The sequence below is a fragment of the Lissotriton vulgaris genome, chromosome 1_1, assembly GCF_964263255.1.
Source record: "Lissotriton vulgaris chromosome 1_1, aLisVul1.2, whole genome shotgun sequence".
Classification (NCBI taxonomy): domain Eukaryota; kingdom Metazoa; phylum Chordata; class Amphibia; order Caudata; family Salamandridae; genus Lissotriton; species Lissotriton vulgaris.
The window spans coordinates 1,109,065,347-1,109,087,786 of NC_141685.1; the positions used below are offsets into that span (position 1 = coordinate 1,109,065,347).

Here is a 22,440-nt window from a genome sequence, read left to right on the forward strand (position 1 = left end):
GGCACTGGCTGCCCAGGGAGCGCACAGCAGGATCAGGGCCTGTGTTTCAAGGACAGAGGCGACGCTTGTCGCTGCCCTGTGACTGTTCATGCCTGCAAAAAGAGGGGGTGCTGCACTGTTCCTGGAGTGAGGTGAGGAAGTAGGGAAAGTTTTACCTGGCGTGACCAAGGGTGTTACAATGATACCCTGGGGCATCCATTATGTTGGATGTAATTGCCTCACACACCCCGAAGAGTGTCATGCTTCATCATCGGCGGTTGCTCCTCGTCGGGGAGGCGGTGCAACCCCCGACAGGCTCACCTCAAAGAGGGGCTCTTTGGCGGAGATCTTTTTCCAACAGCCTTGTGGTGAAGTGGGGGTATGTGGGCAGGATGGTGTATTCCTATTGAACTGGTTAAAATGTAGCAAGGGGTACCGTAATGACCTTTATTCTGGGGGTCCTCTGGCTACAGTTAAAAGGTGGGGCTAGCTTCCTAGGTGTCAACTAATTAGGGTTGTGTGACCCTAGAAGAGGCTAGAAGTGAATGTGGTCAACATGTTTCTCGCTAAGGCTATATTAACCGCGATTCTTCAGGACCAAAGTGAAAACAACAACATGCTAGTCTCATATATGTTGTATTTGTTACCTTAGTGGATCCTCCTATGCCTATACATAGAGAAGGGATAAGGAAACAGTAATTATATTAAATACAGATATGCGAGTCACAACAATGCCAGGGAGAAAATGTATACATATATACTGACATGCTGGTGGTACTGGGACTGTTCATGCCTGCCAGGCAGGCACTGGCCGCCCAGGGAGTACGCCGCCGGATCTGGGCCTGTGTTTCAAGGACCGAAGAGATGCTTGCCACTGCCCTGAGACTGCCCGCGCCTGTTAGGCAGGCACTGTCTGACCAGTGAGCGCAGAGCAGCATCTGGTCCTGTGATTCAAGGACAGAGGTAGCGATTTTCACTGGCATTGCCATGTGGTTCCAAGGACAGAGGTGACCCAAGTCACTGCCCTGTCACTGTCCACGCCTGCCAGGAAGGCACTGGCAGCCCAGGGAGAACACAGCAGGATCTGGGCCGGTGTTTCCAAGGACTGAGATGAAGGGAGTCACTGCCCTGTGACTGTCTACAAAACATTAGCAGTCGCTGCTCGCATGACTCGCGGGTGTGGGGTCGGCTGGGGGTTCCCGCAGGGTGAGGCAGATAAAAAATACATTTTTTAAACGTACCTTACCGGGTCCTGGGCCGCCTCCGCTTGTGGCCGGGGCCCACGTTTCGCGTTTTCCTGCTGCTTTAAAGGAGCAGGGACAGGCATCCTCCCTCCTTTCCCCTAAGCCAATCACAACGCTGCAATGGCAGCATTGTGATTGATGGGGACAGCGCACAGCCGGGCGCCTGTAGGGAGCCTACATAGAGAAAATGTAGAGTGCGCATGACTTGTTGGTCCGCCCCAGAGGGCCGACCAAACAGGGCCCACAACATTGGGCAAGCCACTCCTCCCTGACCTGCCCACCCTTCCACCCTCAACCAGGCATACCCTGTCTTCTGCTTTCTTGCAGCGCAAGAAGCAGAAACATAAAAGGTTATTTAAAATACCATTTTATGTTTCTGCTTCTTGCACTGCCTAAATCAGGTCCTAGGGCGGCCCCAGACCTCTGCCAAGTGTCCGGGCGGAAAGTGTCTAAATCAGGCCCTAGGGCTGCCCCAGACCTCTGCAGAGTGCCGGGTAAAAAGTGTCTAAATCAGGCCCTAGGGCTGCCCCAGACCTCTGCCGAGTGCCGGGTAAAAAGTGTATAAATCAGGCCCTAGGGCTGCCCCAGGTCTCTGCCGAGTGTTCTGGTGAAAAGTGTCTCAATCAAGCCCTAGGGCTGCCCCAGGCTTCTGCCGAGTGTTCTGGTGAAAAGTGTCTAAATCAGGCCCTAGGGCTGCCCCAGGCCTCTGCCGAGTGTTCTGGTGAAAAGTGTCTCAATCAAGCCCTAGGGCTGCCCCAGGCTTCTGCCGAGTGTTCTGGTGAAAAGTGTCTAAATCAGACCCTAGGGCTGCCCCAGACCTCTGCCGAGTGCCGGGTAAAAAGTGTCTAAATCAGGCCCTAGGGCTGCCCCAGATCTCTGCCAAGTGTCGGGTAAAAAGTGTCTAAATCAGGCCCTAGGGCTGCCCCAGGCCTCTGCCGAGTGTTCTGGTGAAAAGTGTACCCTCTAAGTCCAGACAAAGAACAAGATTTTATTCTACTCAGGGTGCCAACCAAAGTGCCGTGATTCTTTAAATGCTAATATCTCTTCCTCCAATAAAGGGGAGGAGCACCCTTCCTCAGCGGCCCTCATTACGAGGGTGCCGTGTGATTCCGGTGTGTGGTAACTCTTGTTCTAATGAGGGTCTTCGTTGCGTCTGTCCACGTGACTTCCGAAGTCAGACTCCCAAGGCACAAATTATCTGCAGGGGGTCACATCCTCAAGGGATGAAGGCAACCTGCAGGGAAATGACCATCTCTGAGGCGCACATACCCTGATACTGCACACATGAATGAACGCACATGTGCTCCACACACACAGTGTCCCACTCACAGTAGGTAAGGCGGAGATCCCAGTTAGGTAACTGACATGGGGTGGCGGCCAGTGATAAAGTTATCTCTGAAGCACTAACATGCCACCAAACATTAATCATCCCATACACCCTCGGTTGACCTCTTAATTTCACAGATCTGTTCATTTACACACTGAATCTAAATATAAAACCGGGGGGGGGGGGGGGATGAGGAATTACCAGACAAATCGGAGGCAGAATTGCCCATGAATCCTAACAGTCTGGTAAGCCTGGTGTGCTGCAGAACAATCACACTGGACTGTGGCTGTAGGTGCACTTTGCACCCCTCTCGTAGATGGTAGAACCTTCAACGTCACACACAAAGCCCTCGGACATCCTCCTGTGGACTGGAAGACTATCAATGGTACTGGGGGAAACAGTAAGGCGGAGCAACAAAAAAACGAACAGGGAAAAGCAGGGCAGGTTTTCCAAACACTACTAGGTGGTATGTCCTAATGGGGGGAAAGGGAATGAGTGTGGTAGAAGAAGGTAGAGAACAGAGGAGGGTGGACAGAGAGAATGGTGGAGAAAGGACCGAGAAGACGGAGGAGTGAGAGGACAAAGGAGACTGAATTCCAAGGGAAGTGAGTGCAGAGCAGAAAGACTATAGCGTGAATCGAGAAGCCAAGGACCGAGTGAGGTCAGGAGAATGAAGGGTGAGTGAGTGGTGAGGAGGAGAGGAAAAGGGGATGGATTGGATGGGGTGCATTAGGAAATAGGAAAGGGAGGAGAAAAGAAGGTGATGAGAGGAGACGTTGAGCTGGAAGAAAGGAGGCAGGCTGGTGAGAAGTAAGGGGTGGGATGGGAGGGAGAGGGGAGAAAGCAAGGTAGTTGACAGTGGAAGAGCTCGATAAGTGATGAAATGGCGGCTGGTTGGGGAAGGAGAGGGGGACTAGAGTGTGAAGTAGATGTGAAGGAGAGGAAAAGGAACGCGAGAAAGGAGTGGGCCGGAGGGATGATGGACGGGGAGAGGGAAGAGAGAGGAAAACAGATTGGATGGAGAGAGAAAGGCGAGTGATAGTAAGGGAAAGTGAGAAGAAAAAGGGAAGTGGTGGAATACAAAATCGCGGGTAAGCAAAATGAGAAAAAAAGAGGCAGTGAGGAAAGGAAGGTGCGAGGGAAGGAGGCTAAAGGCGAGGCGAAGGGAAGAGGGAGAAGGAGCTCAAAGCAGAAGAAAGGTGGGGATAGGGAAGGAATTACAGAAAGAAGGAGAAATGGTATGCTGAAGGGTGTGATAGGAAAGACTGGACATGGAGGAAAGGAGCAGGGGAATGGGCAGATTGAATGAGTGTACTGAAAAATTAGAGAGATAGAGATCGATGGACTGAGAGAATTCAATAAAAAGAGCGGGCTGGGCTGCAGGAGAGTAAAGCCATGGATGGAAAAGGAGCAGGAGTAAGAAACGTAGGTGAAAAGAATTGGGAGAAAGAAAAATGAGGAAATGGAAATGGATGCAGAGAACTGGAAAATGGGAAGTAAGAAGGGATGAATGAAATACGGAACAGGAGAGTGGGAACAGAGGAACGTGGAAGAAGAGAGACAGACGAAAAAGTGGGCAGGAGATCGAAATGTAGGGTATGAGACAAGCATAGAAGAAAGAAAATATTAATGAAGGAGGAAGTTAAATAGAAAGCAATGACTCTAAAGAAAGGAAAAGCAAGAAGGATCAGGTGGAAGAAAAGAACGGAGAAATAGAGGGGCACGGGACAGGAGGGATAGAAGGAGAGAAAAGACGAAAACGAGATAGATGTAAGAGGAGGGTGGAGAATGGGGAAATGGAAGGAGGCGCTGTAACATGAGGTCAAATGAAAGAGGAAAGGTAAGGAGGGGGAGTGAAATATTGAAGGAGATGAAAGGAGGAAAGCAACGAGGAAGGTTAGAAGGCGGGACGGAAGGATGGAACGATGCAGAATGACAGTGCCCCTGGACCCCCTTCTCGTGTGCCATGGCCCCACCGGAGCTCTAAGAGCCCCAGCTCTCCTCCCCGCACAACGCTCGAGCCCCACAGTATAGGGGGGCGTCATCTCTTGGACGAATGGGGAGTGGGGCGGTTTCTCCGCCCCATCCCCCATCACACCGCTCCCAACTCTTTCTCGTAGATCCAGTTAGGACCCGCCACTCTACAGAAGTTGTTGCCATGGAGACGGGAGACAATGGTACTCAACCACCCTCTGGATTCCCATTGGCTGCTCTGTCTTAGCCGGTTCCAGCGCCCCTCGAACGGGTGTCTCCATGGCGACAGACTAGAGATTGGATGCTATATTCACGGAGGGTCTTGGTAGAGAAAGTGAGGGAGGTGGGGGCAGAGGACAGGGGTTGTGGGGGAGGATCTGCCAAGGGGCTACTTTTCCCAAACCTTAGTCACGAATGATGCCCGCATTAACTGAGTGCCCAGGACTGGCACGAAGAGCGCCTATGCAGTGAGCAGCCGGGGCAGGTGGGTCAGTTGAAGATGAGAGGACGCCAAACGAGAGGCTCTAGCCTCCATCGGTGAGTGGTGCTGCTGAAGGAACTAGAAGTCCCCATCGGTCCCTTCAACTCTTTAACTGCCTGCTCAAGACTTTTTGGGAGGGATCCGGAACTTACACCAGTCCCGAGCCCCCTTCCATTGCCTGTGTAAGACTTTTGAAAGATTTGGGAGAGTCCATCGATGGAAGAAAGTATCCGATCCCAAGTGAGACTAACAGGAGGAAGCCCAGCTAGACCCACGTGAGGGCATAGAAGGGCTGAAGAGCCTACCGGGGCAGTAAACTGCTCTACACATACACTCGCCTCACACTAACAGGGGGTGGAGGGGGCCCACCACTGTATCACCTATACTATACCCACCTGAGATGAGCAAAGGGGCATGGCACCCACTAGTGCAGTAAACTGTACAACACCGGTCCAGTAAACGGTGCCACACCCAGCTATGACAAACAGAACTCACTGGAGTAGAATAAACTATGACTGCCTGGAAATCGCTGAAGCTGGTAATACCCCTCCTTGGTGAGGACAGTAAGGGGTCTGGGAGCACTCAGCGGTCAAGGACACTCTATTGCCACCTGTATGGAAAGTGCCAAGCGGTCAATTAAACTCTATGACCATCTGCATGAGATCCCTGGGAAACTGGAAGATCTCAGGGGGTCGACCAGACCCTACACCCAGGTGCATGAGGAGCCGGGAAGCGACCGCATCCAATCGTGCCATACTAACACCAGTGTAAAGCCACCTCTCCAGAAAGCTCTTTTACCACCTTCATGAGAACAGCAGAAGTCCCACTGGCCAAGCAAGGCCTACTGCTGCTTGTGTGTGGAGAACGGGAAGCCTGGGAGACGCCAGCATTTGGGACTATCCTACTTCAACCTGCTTGAGGAAAGGCGTCGCAGGAGAGTATGAAACGCACAACGCAACCTGCATCGGGCCAACCTGGGACTACTCTGTCTAGCCCGTTCTAGGAGATGATCGTGGCCCTGTGAGGTCAGCAAGGCACCAGCACTGGTTCTTGTCCATTGCATAGGGCCTAAGAAGCACCCTCGTGTCAGGAAGAAGGGCCCGAGCGACTCTGTTTCATGCCAGCACCTATGACTCTACCATAAAGGTGGCTGAAAAAACGAAGACCAGGAGTTCCGAGTGGACATCATGGCAACTCTAGAAATCTTGGCAAGTCCAAACCCCCAATGATTTCCACTGAGCGGAAAGGAAGGCGCGGACCTCACGTGTGAAAGGTGCTTACAGTTTTCTTCCCCACTGGCCACCTCTACCCTCACTTCTTCGGCCCAGTGCGTCTGTTCCACTGTTACTTGGTACTGTCCGTCTTTACCATCACCCCTCACTCCTTTCCTTGGTTGTGTCTTTCGCGACCCTTATTCCTTGGTTGTCTTTAGCTATCCTTGTTCATTGGTCTTGTCTATCACTAACCCCTTTCTTTATGTCTATCTCTGCCCGCTACCTGATAGTGTATATTACAAACCTCGATCATGGTTGTGTCGATCAGAAACCCTATTCACTGTCGATGCTTTTGCTACCCTCGTTTCTCTGTTGTTTTTTGTCATTAGCCCCACTCCTTGTTTGGGTTTTTCACTTCACTCAAACTCTGGATGTATCTATCTCTGCATTCGTTTCTTGTTTGCCTGTCATTTGTCCCATTTCTTGGTTCTGCCTTTTGTTACCCTCATTCTTTGGTGATGTCTCTTGCTACCCCCATTTATTAGTGGTGTCTGCTGCTACCTTCATTCCTTGGCTTTGACTCCCACTAGTCCCATTCCTTTACTGTGTCTATCGCTGGTCTCATTGAACCTCATATAGGTATGTATACTGGTATTATGTATATAGAGTGAATGACCCTAGTCAAGGGCAATGGAGCTCAGCAGAGAGCCACAAGGCAAAGAACACGATCAGAGCAAGTCAGCCGGGTGGAGGAGAGGTGGGGGGCCGAGTTCATAGAAAGGCAAGGGACCTTCAAATGTAATGAGATGTAGAGCGCTTTGAAGAAGTGTGTCTTGAGCTTTTTCATAAAATGAAGGTGTCTTGGGCTGTTGTTGAAGATCCTGGTTGATAGATAGAGATGGCTTGTTTTTTTGGAATTGTTTTTCTTATACTTCTTTGTCACTATCCATAAGGTGTTGCATCTCTGGTGCAATTGGGAGCTTCTTGGTGATGTGTTCCTTAATGGCGTGATTAGCATTAAGGGTGAGTCTGATTGAGTTAGCATAGAGGAAGTTGGAGTTGAATCCATGCAGGATTATGCTGTTGAGCCACATATGGAACGGTTGTCATTTGTTGCTGTTGGGAACAGAAATGTGGTCTTGATGTGTTTGAGTTTCCTGGCCATGTTGGACATCCAGGTGTGGATGAGGCACAGGCAGTCTTTCAGACATTAAGGGGTCTCTTCAGAGACTGCATTTTGTAGTACTGTATTGGTACTACAATAGCACCACTAAAGTACTAAAACATGCTATTCACAAACCTATGAGTGTAAATTTCCACTTCCACATCTCTTATCTTCTCTATGTGAGCTTACTACTTAGGCCCTTATTACATTGTCGGACGGACGTGGGGAAGGAACCACCCGACCATAGGTCAGCGGTTCCGACACCTTAATTAGGATGTGACCGCACATGGTGCAGTGGCAAACTTCCATTTTTCTAGGGCAGCTTGTGCGGCGGGCCATAACCGCCCGCAGCACAAGCTCCCATTGGAAAATGGAAGTTTGTAAACATCCCTGCACTGTTTGCCAGGCACCTCATGGTGCTTGCCGCACAGTGCAGTGATGTTAATGCACCTCATGGTGCTTGCCATGAAGTGAAGGGATGTTGATGGGGCACCATAGGTGCTCCCGGGTCCATTTAGGGAGGGCCAGGGGGCAAGGGGGCTCTGCTAGGGGCCCCCATAGTCGCTTTCCGGCAGCCAATCCATGTCCAAAAGGCTGACATGGGTAGGCTGTCAAAAACCGACTTGTAATTCAGAGGGCGGAGCTGAGCCTGGTTCTGCTGTCATTGAAGGGATTACCATTCCGCTCCTGTTCTGAAGGGCTCACAGAACCAGTCGGAAGAGGTAGGGAATCTCCTTGCGTTTTTCCCTCTGTCCGCCGTGATCAATATACGGCGGTTGGAGGGAAAACTCTGGATGTCGGATGGAGAGCCTCCGTCCGCTTGTCAGAGGCTCTCTGTCTGACATCCAAATCGAGCCCAAAGTAGTAAATATGTGAGAGGCTGGGGGAGTGGATAGGAAAAAGGGAATACTTACAACTAAATTAATAGGTAAGGGGGTAGTCATTTAGCCCAATCTCCACTGCTGAATTGACTTCCCTCTGCTTCATCGTTACATCTGAGTCTCCAGTGTGTCTAATTTCCCCTACCATCCGGAACATGGCTGCAAGATTATCCAGCCTAAAGTTGGTAAAGTAATTAACCTCTCCCTGTCCTCTGGCTGCATTCCTCAACAATGGAAACATGCCATTGTCGTCCCTTTGTTTAAAAAACTCTACAGGATCCGTTGAAGCCTGAAAATTATTGGCCCATATCATTGTGAGTGGTGTGGCTCACTGGTTAGAGGCAGCAGACCCGGGAGCAGAGTATGGCCTGGGACCAGGGTTCAATTCCTGACGTGGCAGGGTCGTGGACCAGGGTCAGCAGACTCGATAATTCTCACCTCGGTGCCTACTCTAACCAGCGATCACACTCGGCAACTCTGGGCATTAGCTTGCCTCATCTCCACAACGGCCCCCCACATATGCCGGGGATGCCTGGTTTCACCTTGGAGATACCCAGTAGGGACCATCTCACAGGGAAAACCAGGACGGGTTCCCCAGCGGTCTACTGCGCAGAGATACTCCTTCGGGAGTCGATTCTAGCGCATTACAAACCCACAATTAATTAATTGTTGCGCCTTTTTGGCAAGTTAGCGGAGAAGCATGTAAATAGACAGCTGTCCAATTTCATGGAGGATATTAAGCTCCTACACAGAACTCAATCTGACTTTGCCTTTCTTTTAGCACAGAATCAGCCTTGCTGCTTGCCTCCGAATCTGCACGGCGGATTATGGATGAAGGTAACACATGGCTATTCTTATGCTCAATCTCAGTGCTGTTTTTGACACTGTATCTCACAATATTTTGGCCAAGCACCTTTGGAACAGGGACATTAGTGGCACAGCACTAAACTGATTGACCTCATTCTTGCAGGGACTTACCTTCCCCTTCTCACAAAAACCATGTCAGTTATCGATTCATTCTCTGCAACAAGGAGTTCATCAGGGCTCATCTTTGAGTCCAACTCTTTTTAATGTTTATATCAGCCCTCTGGCTGGGGTCATTGAGCAGTATGGTTTTACTATTATCTTATATGCTGATAACACACAGTTCGTCATAACTCTGTCCCAGGTGGCCTCTTCCCTTCATGCGTGTCTGGTAGGTGTTGCCATTTGGATGGAATATTCATTGTTTAAAACTGAATGCTTAGAAGACTTAGGCTCTGGTACTGGGCAAGCATCTCAATGTCGGGTCCAAATCCTTGGTGGCCAGATAATCGGGGTCCTCCATCATTTCCCAAGGTTCAGTACCTGGGCATCTGGTTTGATGAAAAGCTTTCTTTCGATGCCCAGATAATTGCCGGCACAGGAGAGTGCTTCAGGATATTGAGGCTCAAAAAAATTCTTGACCTACTTCCTGATTCCTCCCAGAAACAATAGTCTAGAAGCTGGTCATATCCAGACTGGACTACTGCAATGTTCTGTATCTGGGTGTCACCCAATCGCATTTGAATAGGCTTCAACGCACGCAGAATGCATCAGCTCGGACTCTGCTTGAAAAAACTGCACTGGTTGCCAGTGAAACAGAGAATCACATTTAAAGATCTCTCTTATTGTTACTTGTCATTTCCTGCCAAGGTCCTGCCTATTTGTAGGCTATGGTTGCTCTCTATGATCCAGCCAGAAATCTGAGGTTGGCCACAGCCAAATTGGCCTATGTTACTTTCCTAGATTAAAAAAAAGCCAGAATTGGTGACTATGCTTTCAGTCACCGGCTCCTAAAATCTGGAGCTCATAACCTGTGGAACTTCGGCTAGCCCCCTCTGAACTGATTATCAGGAAAAAAATGTAAACCTGGCTTTTTGGTTCCAGCTAGGCTCTTCTTGTCTGTGTATAACTCTTTTCCTTTTTCAGCCTCCTAGTGCTGGGACACTTCATGCAAAGTAGTCATGCGCTTTAGAAATGGTATTATTATTATTATTAGTTGTAGTAGTAGTAGTAAGGAGTTTAGGGAGCGGGTGGGTGTAGGGAGGGGTATGCACCCACCCATAAAAGAGTAGCCCATTGCTATTCACAAACTGAACTTCTAACATTCCTACAGCCAAAAACAGCGGTAAATTACTCCTGCTCAAAGCTGTAATATACCCAGCACCACACATAGCCAACCATTGCTACTGCACTTTCCCCTCATACAAAATAATGGGACTTAAAATAAAGCCCTGTTGGAAATAATTGACAATAATATTTATCATAAAAATATTTTACTAATGTGTTTTTAGGTAAATAAAAATGTTTACTTTTTCCTATACTTTAGTTCAGCAAGACTCCAAAGTCAGGGTGGAGATCTCCCTATGGTAAAATATAGGGGAAGTTTAAAAAGTACATTCAACTTTATAATAAATAAGTAAACCTTTTTTATGTTAAATATTATTTTAAATTAATTTTACACATTTATTTTAAATGTAGAGCAAAACAAAAATTTGCTATGACACAATTATCTTTAAATTTGTTTTTTAATTAATTTAAAGATACTAAATCAAATAGCAGTTTTTTCTGAGGTTAAAATATAAAACAATCCCACTTATATAAAAAAATGTTATTATGTATTATGTCTCCACCTCCACTAATTTCAATTAAGTGACCCATTGATTGGCCATGCCTGGTGTTGGACTTACTACTTTTTCTTTTTTTGGCAGTAGTGGCTCATAAAGTTGGCTCCACCCCCTTCTTAATGAGGAGGAGAGGAGTATGTCTTTACCTTGGAGCAAATTTATACTCTGATTTTGAATGAATACCAAAAAGAAGAAAAGTTACTCAAAAGTGTGTAAACGTAAATTACACATGTAAATTACCCACGCAAATAAGTTACCTTTGTGATTAGCTCTGTGAATGTCAAGGTTAGAGGAGACTTTCATATGGAGTGGTGTGAATTTGGTTTATTTGTATATCTTCATGCTGCTATTATGAGTAGAAATCTATGGGGCTTGATGTAGTGGTTCAAGGTAATGGGGAACAGAATGGGTCACTGCAACACTGCAGGCAAAGGGGTGCTTCTGGGAGACTGAGTTGTCCAAGTGCAGACGGTGGTAATTTTGATGAGTGTCTTGTTTTCCTAAAGCTTACATTTTTGTGGAACGTAAAGTTTCTGAGGAGGTTGTTAAGCGGGTGTTGGAGGTATTGAGGAGGTCTAATACTCAATATATGAAGTCTTTGTTCTGTACTGGGGGATTGTTGAAGAGGTAGAAGATAGCAAACAGGGTTGCAGACAGCAGGATGGTACATTAGAGGAGCTTCTTCAGCTATGGGGCAGGCAAAGGACACCCTGTCAAAGGCAGAAAGTCTCTCACCTTTGACCACATGGTCAGCAAATAAATGTTGTAGCCTGTGAAAACGAGGATTTCTAGGATGCATAGGAATGTTGGGATGACCCATATTTCTGTGATGAAGAGTGCATCAAGGGTGCAGGCTTTGAAGAGGTCATAGATGTATATAACACATTAATTAGCATTTTATGGAGTATGCGCTTGGCCGTGTGTGGGTTCCTCGCAGTTAGGGGAACCTTTTCGAGGTTACGTCTGTGTGTAGTATTGGTGTGGTGTGAGGGCTTTTTTCTGGTCTTGTTCAGGGTGTGGTTGCGGGGACAGGCAGTGAAGGAGGCTGGGTGAGGCACATGATGAATTATTACCTTGCTGGTATTTGCTGCTCTTCCAGTAACGAACTTGGATTCAGGCCATAGGTGTTTTTTGGCCATAAGAGGTCCAAACAAGAAACACCCTAGTCTTTGTCTGCCTTTAGCGAAGGACATTGAGGTACAAGGACACACTCTGGCAAGTTTTTTTGTAGTCCTTCGATGGGTTCTGATTTGAAGGCAATCAGTCCAATGGTGTAGGATTAGTAGGAATTGTGGTAGTGTCCCACAGGGAAGGCTCTGGGTCCTTTTATAACTCATTACAGTCATTTGGTGAGCTCTGAGTGGCTGGAAGTGGGTCATATTGTGGGGTGATGCTGAAAGATGTGGTTCATTGGTTGTGTCTATAACTAGCCCCATCCTTTGGATCTGTCTTTAACAGAACTCATTCCTTGGTTGTGTCTAATGCTACCTCATTACTTGTTTGTGTCTGTCATGAGATCCATTGACTGGTTGTATCTTTCACTATCCCTATGCCTTGGTGTTCATATCTCTAATGGTGTTCATATCTCCAATCTTGCTACTTGGCTATAGCCATATCTACCCTAATGTCTTACTCCTCTGAATCGCTCAACTCCCTTTAGTCTTCCCAGTACCTAGCCATCTCCTGCTCCTTGGCCTTGTTCATCTATACCCTCATTTAATTGTTTTGTTTACTTGTAACCACATTCCTTTGCTCTAGTACTCTTCATTCCCTCCCTCATTCGGTGTCCTCTTCATTTCTACCTTCGTCTCTTGGTCCTGTTTATCTCTACCTTCTTCCTTGTTCATGCTTATCTCTACTTTCTTTATTTAGGTCTCTAGATCTCTACTGTTGTTTCCTGGTCCTGTCCAACTTTGCCTTGTTGCTTGGTTTTCTAGTCCTGTATTCTGGCGCCTTTGTTCTGTTTCTCTTCCTGCCCTAATTTATTTAGTTGTATACTTATTTAGCAAGATTCAGTGACTATGTACATCTTTATTAGCCTCATTTCCTGGACCTGTTCACTCTACCCTTGTTTCGTAATCTTGCCTATGTGTACACTAGTTTGTCAACTGTACCCATCTCTACCCTTGTTCCTTGCTCCTGTCCATCTTTACTCTTGCTCCCTAGTATGTATCATCTGTACACTCCCATAGTTTTCATTTATCACTAACATTGGTATTGAGCCTCTGTTTCTATGTGTATTTCATTGTAGTATTCATCATAAAATATATTCTCTGTTCCTTGTTTATTTCCATCTCTACCCTTGTTCATCTGTAATCTTGTTCTATGACCTATTTAGTTTTACGCTTCTTCTTCGGTATTTGTTCTCCATACTCATTACTTGGTCATGCCTAGCTCTACATTGTTTCCTTGGTGCTGTCCATCTCTCTCCTCCTCACTTTGCCCTAGCCTCTCTATCGTCCTGCCTTTGTATGTTTATTTTTACACTTGTTCAATGGTTATGATCATCATTGCCCTTATTCATAGACATTTTCATTTGTACAGCAGAACGAGTGTTGAGATTAGCACAACCAAAGGATCTGGATATAGATTGGCAGGACCGAGGAATGAGGATAGAGAGTACAATACTCTATATTTTCATTCATATGTTCCTATTCATCACTACCTTTATTAAGCCCAGAACTATCTTAATTTCTTCTCTGAATCCATGTCTAACCATGTTCCCTTAGTCCTTCTCCTATGTAAAGCTCCTTATTTGGTCATGTCCACATCTACTGTCATTGCTTTGTCAAGGCCATATTTTTCCTTATTCCACAACCATATCCAGGTCTACATTCATTCCTTGATCTTTTATTTTTTCCCTTTGTTCTATTCACCTCCAACCCTATCCCTTGGTCCAGTTCACTTCTACAATTGTTCATTGGTTATGTTCTTCACTGCTTTTTTTCCTGGTCCTCTTTATCTGCATCATAAAACGTAAGCCTTGGTTTTAGCACTCTTCACCTATTCCCTTGCTACTATTCATCTTACTTTTACCTTTCCCGTTTCTCCATACTCCTGCGGGTTCTACCCTTGTTCCTTAGTCCTATACATCTCTCCTCATTTTCTAGGTCGTGTCCATCTCTTCAATTATTCCCTAGCTTTGCTCATCTTTACACTCATTTCTAGTTTTCTACCTTCATTACACGGTGCATCTATATAATCCTTTCTTCCATGGTCCTAAAGCATGGTGCCTTCATTCTGTTATTCTATTCTTTTCTACCCTCATTCCTTTTATCTTCTAAACCACTACCCTTATTAATTGGCCTACTATTGCTAACCTCATTTCTTGGTGCTGTGACTACAAAAGGTGTCCCTTGTGCCTTTTCTTTCTACCCCTGCTCCTTGGTCGTCTTCATCTCTGCCCTCATTCCTTGTTGCGGTTCATCTCAATCCTTCTTCCTTTGTCTTGTTCAATCTACCCTTGCTCCTTAGGCTTCTTTATCTCTCCACCCTCATTCGTGCATGCCCTTCATCTCAAAGCCTAATTCCTTGGTCCTATTCAGTCTACTCTTGTTTTTTAGTTCTCTCCATCTGCCTTGGTGCTCTTCATCAATACTCCTTCCTTCCTTATGTTCATGTTTACCCTCATTGCTTGATGTCTTTCACCTTAACCTCTTGTTCTTTCATTTTCATAATTTCTATCTTCTTTCTTTGGACCTTTCCCTTCGTACGTCTTCTCTGTCGAACTGCAATAGGGAATGTTCTTCTCTTCAAAGATATAACAATGTTCTACTTTCCACTGGCTGGTGGTTAATCTGAGCTTTACTGTGGTGCCTATCTTTTGTAACCAAAGGTTGGATTGGCATTCTTGCCATTGCCCCTACCAAGTGTTCCAAGATGCCCTCTGGATTGTGTGACTGCTTTTTACTTCGAAAGAATACGACCCCACGGCGCAACATGGCAAAAGAGAAAGATTCCAAGACCAGGTCACGTGAGAGCTTGATGCCACAGGAATTAGTCTACCAGGACATCTCAGTCAGCTCCCTCGCTGAACAACCCCTTCTGGATCCAGTGACTGAGGCCAAGAGTGATCCCTTTGCCCCTTCTTTTTCCCCCTTCAATAGCCCGAGAATGGTAAGAGCCTAGACTTTATTTTTGTAAGTTCTCCTATAAAGTAAAGCTCAACTGCTTCAATGGAGGAGATTTGAGAGCTGGGTTTCATGAAAAGGAATAATCGTTATGAGAATACGGAAATTGGGCCCTGTGCAGCAGACGTTTGAGACACATTGAGCCTTAATTAGATTTTAGTGGAGCAAGAGCCCCACCGTAAACTGGCAGGGCTCCAATCCCACCAAAGTCATGGCGTGCCTGCCTCATTGAGAAGTGTGCAAAGACCAGAGTTTCCACAGGATGAAGCATCAGCAGGTTCCCAAGTGGAATCATTTGACCTGGTGGCCCATCAACCATGAGGTAGCCTAGTCATAGAGATGGTCTACACCCTAAGTAGTCAATTTCCCTGTCCAGGATTGCCAAGTGATGACACTGACCAAGTCACGAGTGATGTAATATGTGAGGTTATAAGCAGTGCATTGTGGGGGCATAAGTTATAGTTAACTCAGATAACTATAACTGCTAAATTTCTCTGGTTTTGTCTAAGTGAAATCTGAGCCTTACTATAACGTCCCTGTAACCTTTGGTTTGTTCAGCGAATTTCTAAGGTTTTTTAAATTCTATTTCATAGCTATAATGTACCTGTAACCTTTAGTTTTTTTCAGTGAATTTTTAAGGTTGTTTAAAATTTATTTTCTAACTTTAACTTGTAACCTTTGAAAGTGAGTGCATGAGTATCTCAGTGGGTGTGTGAGTGAGTGTCTCATTGGGTGTGTGAGTGTCTCCATGGGCCTGGGAGTGGCTGCATACGTATATCACTGGGTCTGTGAATGGGTGTGTAACTGTCTGAGTGGGTGCAGGAGTGTATAAGTGGTTCTGTGAGTGGGTGAGAGAGTGTCTGGGTTTGTGAGTGCCTCTGTGTGTGGGAGTCAGTCTGTGAGTGAGTGCATGAGTGTCTGAGTGGGTCTATGAGTGGGTGTGTGAGTCTCTGAGGGTATGTCTGAGTGGGTGCAAGAGTATCTGAATGAGTGTCTCAGTAGGTCTGTGTGTAGGTGTGAGTGGGTCTAAGAGTGTCTGAGTGGGTTTGTGAGTTCCTCCATAGGTGTGTGAGTCAGTCTGTGAGTGAGTGCAAGAGTCTTTGAGTGGGTCTGTGAGTGGGTGCGTGAGTCTCTGAGTGAGTCTGTGAGTAGATGCCTGAATGTCTAAGTGGGTCTGTGAGTGGGTGCATGAGTGTCTGAGTGGGACTGTGAATGGGTGTGTGAGTCTCTGAGTGTATCTGTGAGTGGGCGCATAAGTCTCTGAGAGGGTGTTGAGTTTTTACGTGAGTGTCTGAGTGGGTCCTTATTGGGTGTGTGAGTGTCTGAGTGGGTCTGTGAGTGTGTGTGTGAGTGGGCAGGCAACAATTGAACTGGGTAGAGGGGCCGCATGGCCCCCCACCCCAGGTCAATTTCGGCCCCGGGGACCCCTACCCCCAGGGCGGCGCCACATTTGAATGGGGGGTACACAGCCCCTTCCTGGGCCATATTCGGTCCCAGGGACTCCATGCCCACAGGGATTCTTCACTGTCAGAGGGGAAGATGGACGTTGAGAAGGGTCCTCAGAAAATGCAACATTGGTCTTAAATGCTGACCCTAAGCCAGTATTGGGGAGGGAACACTCCCTACCTGACAAGTGTACACACAGAACCTAAGGGGTGGTGGGGAGGAAGGTGTAGGGTGAGTGCGAGGCCAGGCAAACACTCTGGTCATCTGGACAGGCGTCATATGGGGGGAGTCCCCCAAAATAGGTGGGGTAGACAACAAGAGTCAATGGGAGACACCCACTGTACACAACCGTTTGTTTTGGCAACTTCATATTCGGTGGCCTTGCAAGAATACTTTCATGGTTGAGGGGTGGGAGGGGCGAGTTTTGTTTCCAGGTTGTGTTCCACCTAGCTTTGGGAAGAGTTTCTGTTATACTTCAGGGTCAGGGTTTAGGGGTTTATTTTTTTGTTTCATGTTTTAAACCACCAAAACTTGACCACTTACTGGAGCAAACACCACATTGAACAGGGAGGGTGCCCAAGCCCCACTTGCGTCAGGAGATGGCGGTGGAATAGAGGGCAGGTCCACTGTCGAGATAAATCCACAAGCATCCAGTTCAAAGGGTGTGGGTCCAACAGCAGCCTTTGATGGGGTGGGAAGGAGCAGTTCTGGGGTGGGGGATTGTAGGACTCCCCCAGTTAGGACAGAAGCACACTGGCTGGAAATCCTCTTATAGAACATTAACGGCCTCCTGTGTAAAATTAAAAGAACGGCCTCCTGTGTAAATTAAAAGAGGGGTGGTCACCTTAAGAGACAAACCTCATACATAGCATTGCTACAAGAGATATGCCTGGTTGGGACCAGTGTCCATGTCTTAATAGGGCCATTGCACTCTACTGCCCCACACTGGGTATACCAGAGGATCAAGGGGGGGTCGCTATTCTGGTGAAAAAAGTCCCCTCCTCCAGGTCACAAAAACATGTTACAACCCATTGAGGAGGTTTGTGGGGGTACTGAGGTTTAGAGCAAGTAACACCTATTGGTCTTTGGTGTCTACTCGCCCACTATTCGCTACAGTGTTTGAGACCTTAAGTCCTATGTAGCTGGAAGCGGCTGCAGACTTCCACATCGTAGGAGGGGATTTTAACACAGTTATGAATGCCTCAATCAATCAGAATTTATATAGTGCAGCTAATCACCCGATAGGATATCCAGGCAATTGCCGGCCCTGGAGGCTTATTCAAACAGCCTGGTCTTGAGGGGCCATTATAAATCTGGAAGTGAGGTGATGGTCTGGAACAGCGAGGGGTAACTGTTCCATGTCTTTGTTGTGATGTAGGAGATGGATCGTCCTCCACTTCTGCTCCGGTAGTGAAAGGGAGGAGAAGCGTAATCTTCTCAACGGATGATGCAAGTACAAGCGGTGGTTGATGTAGGCAGGTCCTTGGTTATGTAGAGCCTTGTGTGTGTGGGTAAGCAGCTTGAATTAAGAAAAACCAAAGGAAATGATGGACGGAGCGTTGATAATACAAGCACTCACCCCCAGTCAACTCATCTGGGTTTAATCCATCACCGTTCTTTAGCCCACTCTGCCACCCCAGTTCAGACATGGCATCTTTGTTCGCCATACGTTGGCAGGGTATGCTCAGACGTGAGTCCCTTGCTCACTTTGCCACTGGATTCAAGCAAGCCGGGCTGAAGACGGCTGAAATGCCAGAAACCGGTCCTCGGTAGCTTGTTTCCAGTCCAGGGAAGGCATGGCTGGACTGTTCCCAAGAGGCACAGGGTCAGACTGATTTGCATATGGCCATGTCTGAACTGGGGTGGCAGAGTGGGCTAAAGAACGGTGATGGATTAAACCCAGATCAGTTGACTGGGGGTGAGTGCTTGTATTGTCAATGCTCCGTCCATCATTTCCTTTGGTGTTTCTAAGCAGCTTGAATTGCCATCTCTGTACAGGGAGCCAGTGGAGTTGCCTGAGGTGCAGTGAGATGTGGGTTCACCAGGGGAGGACAAGGATGAGACTGGCTGCGACATTCTGTATGGTTTATATTCTCTGTAACAGATGTGTGGCGATTCCTACATAGAGAGCATTGTCGTAGTTCAGTCAGCTGGTGATGAGGGCCTGTGTCAAGGTGCATCACATGTGCAGTGGAAGCCATTTGAAGAACTTATTCAGCATACATAGAGTAAAGAAACAGGTGGAGGAGATTGCATTGATCTGTAATTTCATGATGAACTTGTTATAAATTATGCTTTTTAGGTTTCTGGAATGGTCGTAGGGTGTGGGTGTAGTTGTTTAGGTCTGACGGCCACCAGGAATCGTTCCCTGAGTTGCTGTTGTTGCCCAAGATCAGTACTTCCATCTTGTCCATGTACATGCTTCAGGCAGTTGTTCTTCAACCAGTTGGCTCCCTTGTCATGCCTCCGTAGAAGTTGGTCTTGGTGGTGGTAGGGTCATCGGTGAGTGAGAGGATGAGTTGAGTGTTGTCTGCGTAGGATATAATGTTGAGACCATGAGATCTGACGATGTTGCCCAGCGGGTTCATGTATTTGTTGAAGAGAGTGGGGCTGAGGGATGAGCACTAGGGGACACTGCAGACAATATCCTTGGGTTCGGAGGTGAAAGGTGGTAGGTGGGTCTTCTGTGTTCTTCCAGTGAGGAAGGAAGTGATCCATCTAATTGAGTTCCCTTTCAAGCTGATGTTGTGGAGTCTTTTCTTTCAGTCTGTGGTTAGATACGATGTTGAAGACTGCCGACAGGTCAAGGATGATCAGGGCTGCTGTTTCTGCTCAGTCGAGGAGGGTTATGATGTCATTGTTGGCTGCAATCAGGGCGGACTCAGTGCTGTGTTTGCTGCAGAAGCCGGATTTGGAGGCATTGGGTAGCTGGTTCTGTTCCAGGTGTGTTGTGAGTTGCTTGTTGATAATCTTTTCCAGGCTGGAAATGAAAGCAGGGAGATCTGATCCAGGAACACTGCTGGAAAGATCAATAATAGAGGGCACATCCCATATGCAGTACATTTACGGGAAGAAGTTCAGATCACAACTGTTGGGACCCACAAAAAGTGCCTTAGTGGTCTGGGTAAAGGCAGCGGCCTACCTGGGCTGGAGGGGCAAACTCTCCCTGTTCACCCCACTGTGGATCAGCGACTCTCTGAGAGAGTTCATGGAGCTGCCCAAAGTGATTCCGTGGGCCCAGAATGGGATCTCCACGCTCAAGGATCTGGGATGGAAGGGAGGCATTAAATCCTTCCAGGATCTACACGCTGAATTTGACCTCCCTGACACTTATGTCTATCAATATATATCCAAATATGTCATGCCATGTAGGCGGAGGGTATACAGTGGGATGAGCTGGAAGACAGTAGCCCCCTAGAAAGCAGGATACTTCAGACTGACCTGCCCTCTAGTCCCATTTTCTTAACATATCACATTCTCCTAAACAACAGACAGAAAAACCTATGGTCACTGAGAGCCAGGTGGGAAGTGGACTTGTTCCCCAGGGAAGATGCAGAATGGGAGGCGGCATTGATGCATCCACAGAAAGTGGCAATAAAAACTAGTCATATGATTATACAACTCAAGGTCCTACATAGGACATATTGCTCAAGACCACCACTGTGCATAAAGGGCCGGGCAGGGAACCCCAACTTTATGAGATGGAGAGGGGCACCTTTTTTCATATTCTCTAGTTTGGCCCATATATACAGACATTCTGGAAGGGGGTAGTTGCTGAGATAGCGGGGATCTTGGAGGCTAACATCCCATTTTCACCACAGTTTGCACATTTAGGAACACCAGGAGATGCCGAAAACCCCAGGCGGGAGCTCATATTCTGTGTACTAGTCTTCTACAAAGCCAAAAGGGACATAACCAGTAAATGAAGCAGCCCTGACCTCCTACACAGGTGCCTCGTGGAAAAAAAGGTATGGGGCACTGTATGGAAGCAGAAAGAGTGGTTTATGAGGCATGGGGCTGCCTAAGGAACTTTCAGAAATTGTAGGAACAGTGGTGGGCATACCATGGCCTGGATTGGACTAGTGTGGCCCCTCAGGGTCCCCCCTGGAAGAGGGGTGCACTGAGACAACTGAGAGGAGGGGAAACCTGGGATTGCTATCAGACGTGGGGGGGCGGGGGTGGACCCGACTCTCAGCTACTCCGCAATAGACTTGTCCCGCGATTTAGTATGGTGGGCAGTTTGTTTATGCCGGACACTGATACAAGTGTAATGGACGTATGTTGTGTTGTATTGTTCTTGTGGAAAATAAAGATGAATAAAAAGAGTTTAAAAAAACCAGGTGCCCATCAAGGACTGAACGTGCAGTAGAAAGGATAAATCCCTATCGAGTTGAACCACTAAATGTTTGGCCATGGCAGCAGCTATAGGAGGCCCCCCAAGCCAACGGTCCATAATCTTCTAATGTCCAGAGGGTCCAACTCACCTAAGATCAGAATTTCCTACTACAGAAGTATACATATATATATATGCATATAAATGATGTTATACTTAAGTGTTGAAATTAGATTTAAACAATCCTTTTCTTTAGATCCTTTTTACGCAGCAGGTGGATTGGACTTCAAGAGAGACAATTTCCTGGTGACACCATAATCATTAATATACATAACACCCTGGTCAAGGGTGAAGCTCTGGTGTTAGCTAGAGCTGGTATGGTTAAATGAGGTCCGATCAGGATTCTGCCACTGGGATTCTGACACTGGGCTTCTTTTATAAACACTTAACCCCAGCCATGCTCAGGAAATATTGGCATCAATCTCCTAATCAATATCCCCCCAGGCTTAAATTTCTACCCACCTTTCAAAAACAGGTATTAAGCCCTCGCAGGCTTGGAAGACATTGACTTACATCCTGGTAGGGAGAGTGATTGCGCTGCTGATGCTTGTGGGGCCAATACTGATCAGACCCATAGCCCCTGAAGTCGTGCGACCACCCTCCCGTTGCTGGTAAATCAGGGTTCTTTGCATAGTGTTGACGGCTCAGCTAATTTGTCTACTGCAAATCTGGGTGCAATTCTGTGAAAGGGAATAATCATGTTTGTGCCCCTGCTGGACAATCTCTGTTGTGTGAGAAAGACTGTTTCTGTGGGGGGGGGGGGGGGGGGGGGATTACCAACTCTAGATGTGGTCATCTATTCCATTGGTTGGACCAAAGTTTATTTGACGTAGACAACTCTGACACACACCTTTCGTAGTTGATTTGTAAAGGGATAAAGGAGGGCGAGACTGGCTAACCCATTGGGGAAAGCATGACTTTAAAATTCCTTAGCTGGAACATTGTTGGTCTGGCGTCAAAACTACAAATTGAGGGTTGGCAGACCTTTATTAAGGATTATGATATTGTGTTTATGCAGGAAACATGGGTGGTGAATGAAATTGTATTTGATGGGTTTATGTGCTTCAAACTCCCTGCCTCTCCTTCTCCTGTGGGTTGTGCAAAATGGGGGTTGACAGCCTTGTTTAAAGTAAACATTGAATGTAAAATCTCCCCCATCGTGACAGAAATGGATGTGGTGCGGGCCTTTGACCTTCGATGGGAAGCAAAATTGTTTTTTATGGTGAACTTTCATAATAATGATTTCTGAACTAAGGGCAATTTGAATTTACAGGGATTGTTTTCTTTGATCGGTTCCCAAGCTGAACATGTCACAGGCAAGTAGACCGTTCAACGTTTTTTTTTCTGGTGACTAACTCCAAGTTGGGCACCATACCTTCTCTACCACCAACGTTTTTTTACCCTATCACAGAGGAAGTAGATGTTGATGTAATGGATGCTAGGGAGCATCACTTGTACACTTTTTTGGCATCCTTTGATTTAGAAAGCATGGTCCCCAATCCCACAACATCAGCGATCCCAACATTCATTAGGAGGGGAAGTGGGACAATGATTGATT

The 22,440-nt window shown here is 47.1% G+C and overlaps 1 protein-coding gene across 1 annotated transcript in view; it reads left to right on the forward strand.

Annotated features, from left to right (window-relative positions):
* Positions 1-14,750: 14,750 nt before the first annotated feature.
* LOC147748691 (regulator of G protein signaling 5-like) overlaps positions 14,751-22,440 on the forward strand; it is an 84,275-nt gene continuing 76,585 nt past the window's right edge. The window contains exon 1 of the mRNA XM_086963574.1: positions 14,751-15,029. Coding sequence (XP_086819700.1) covers positions 14,793-15,029 — 237 coding nt within the window. The 5' untranslated portion in view covers positions 14,751-14,792. The remainder of the gene's footprint in view (positions 15,030-22,440) is intronic.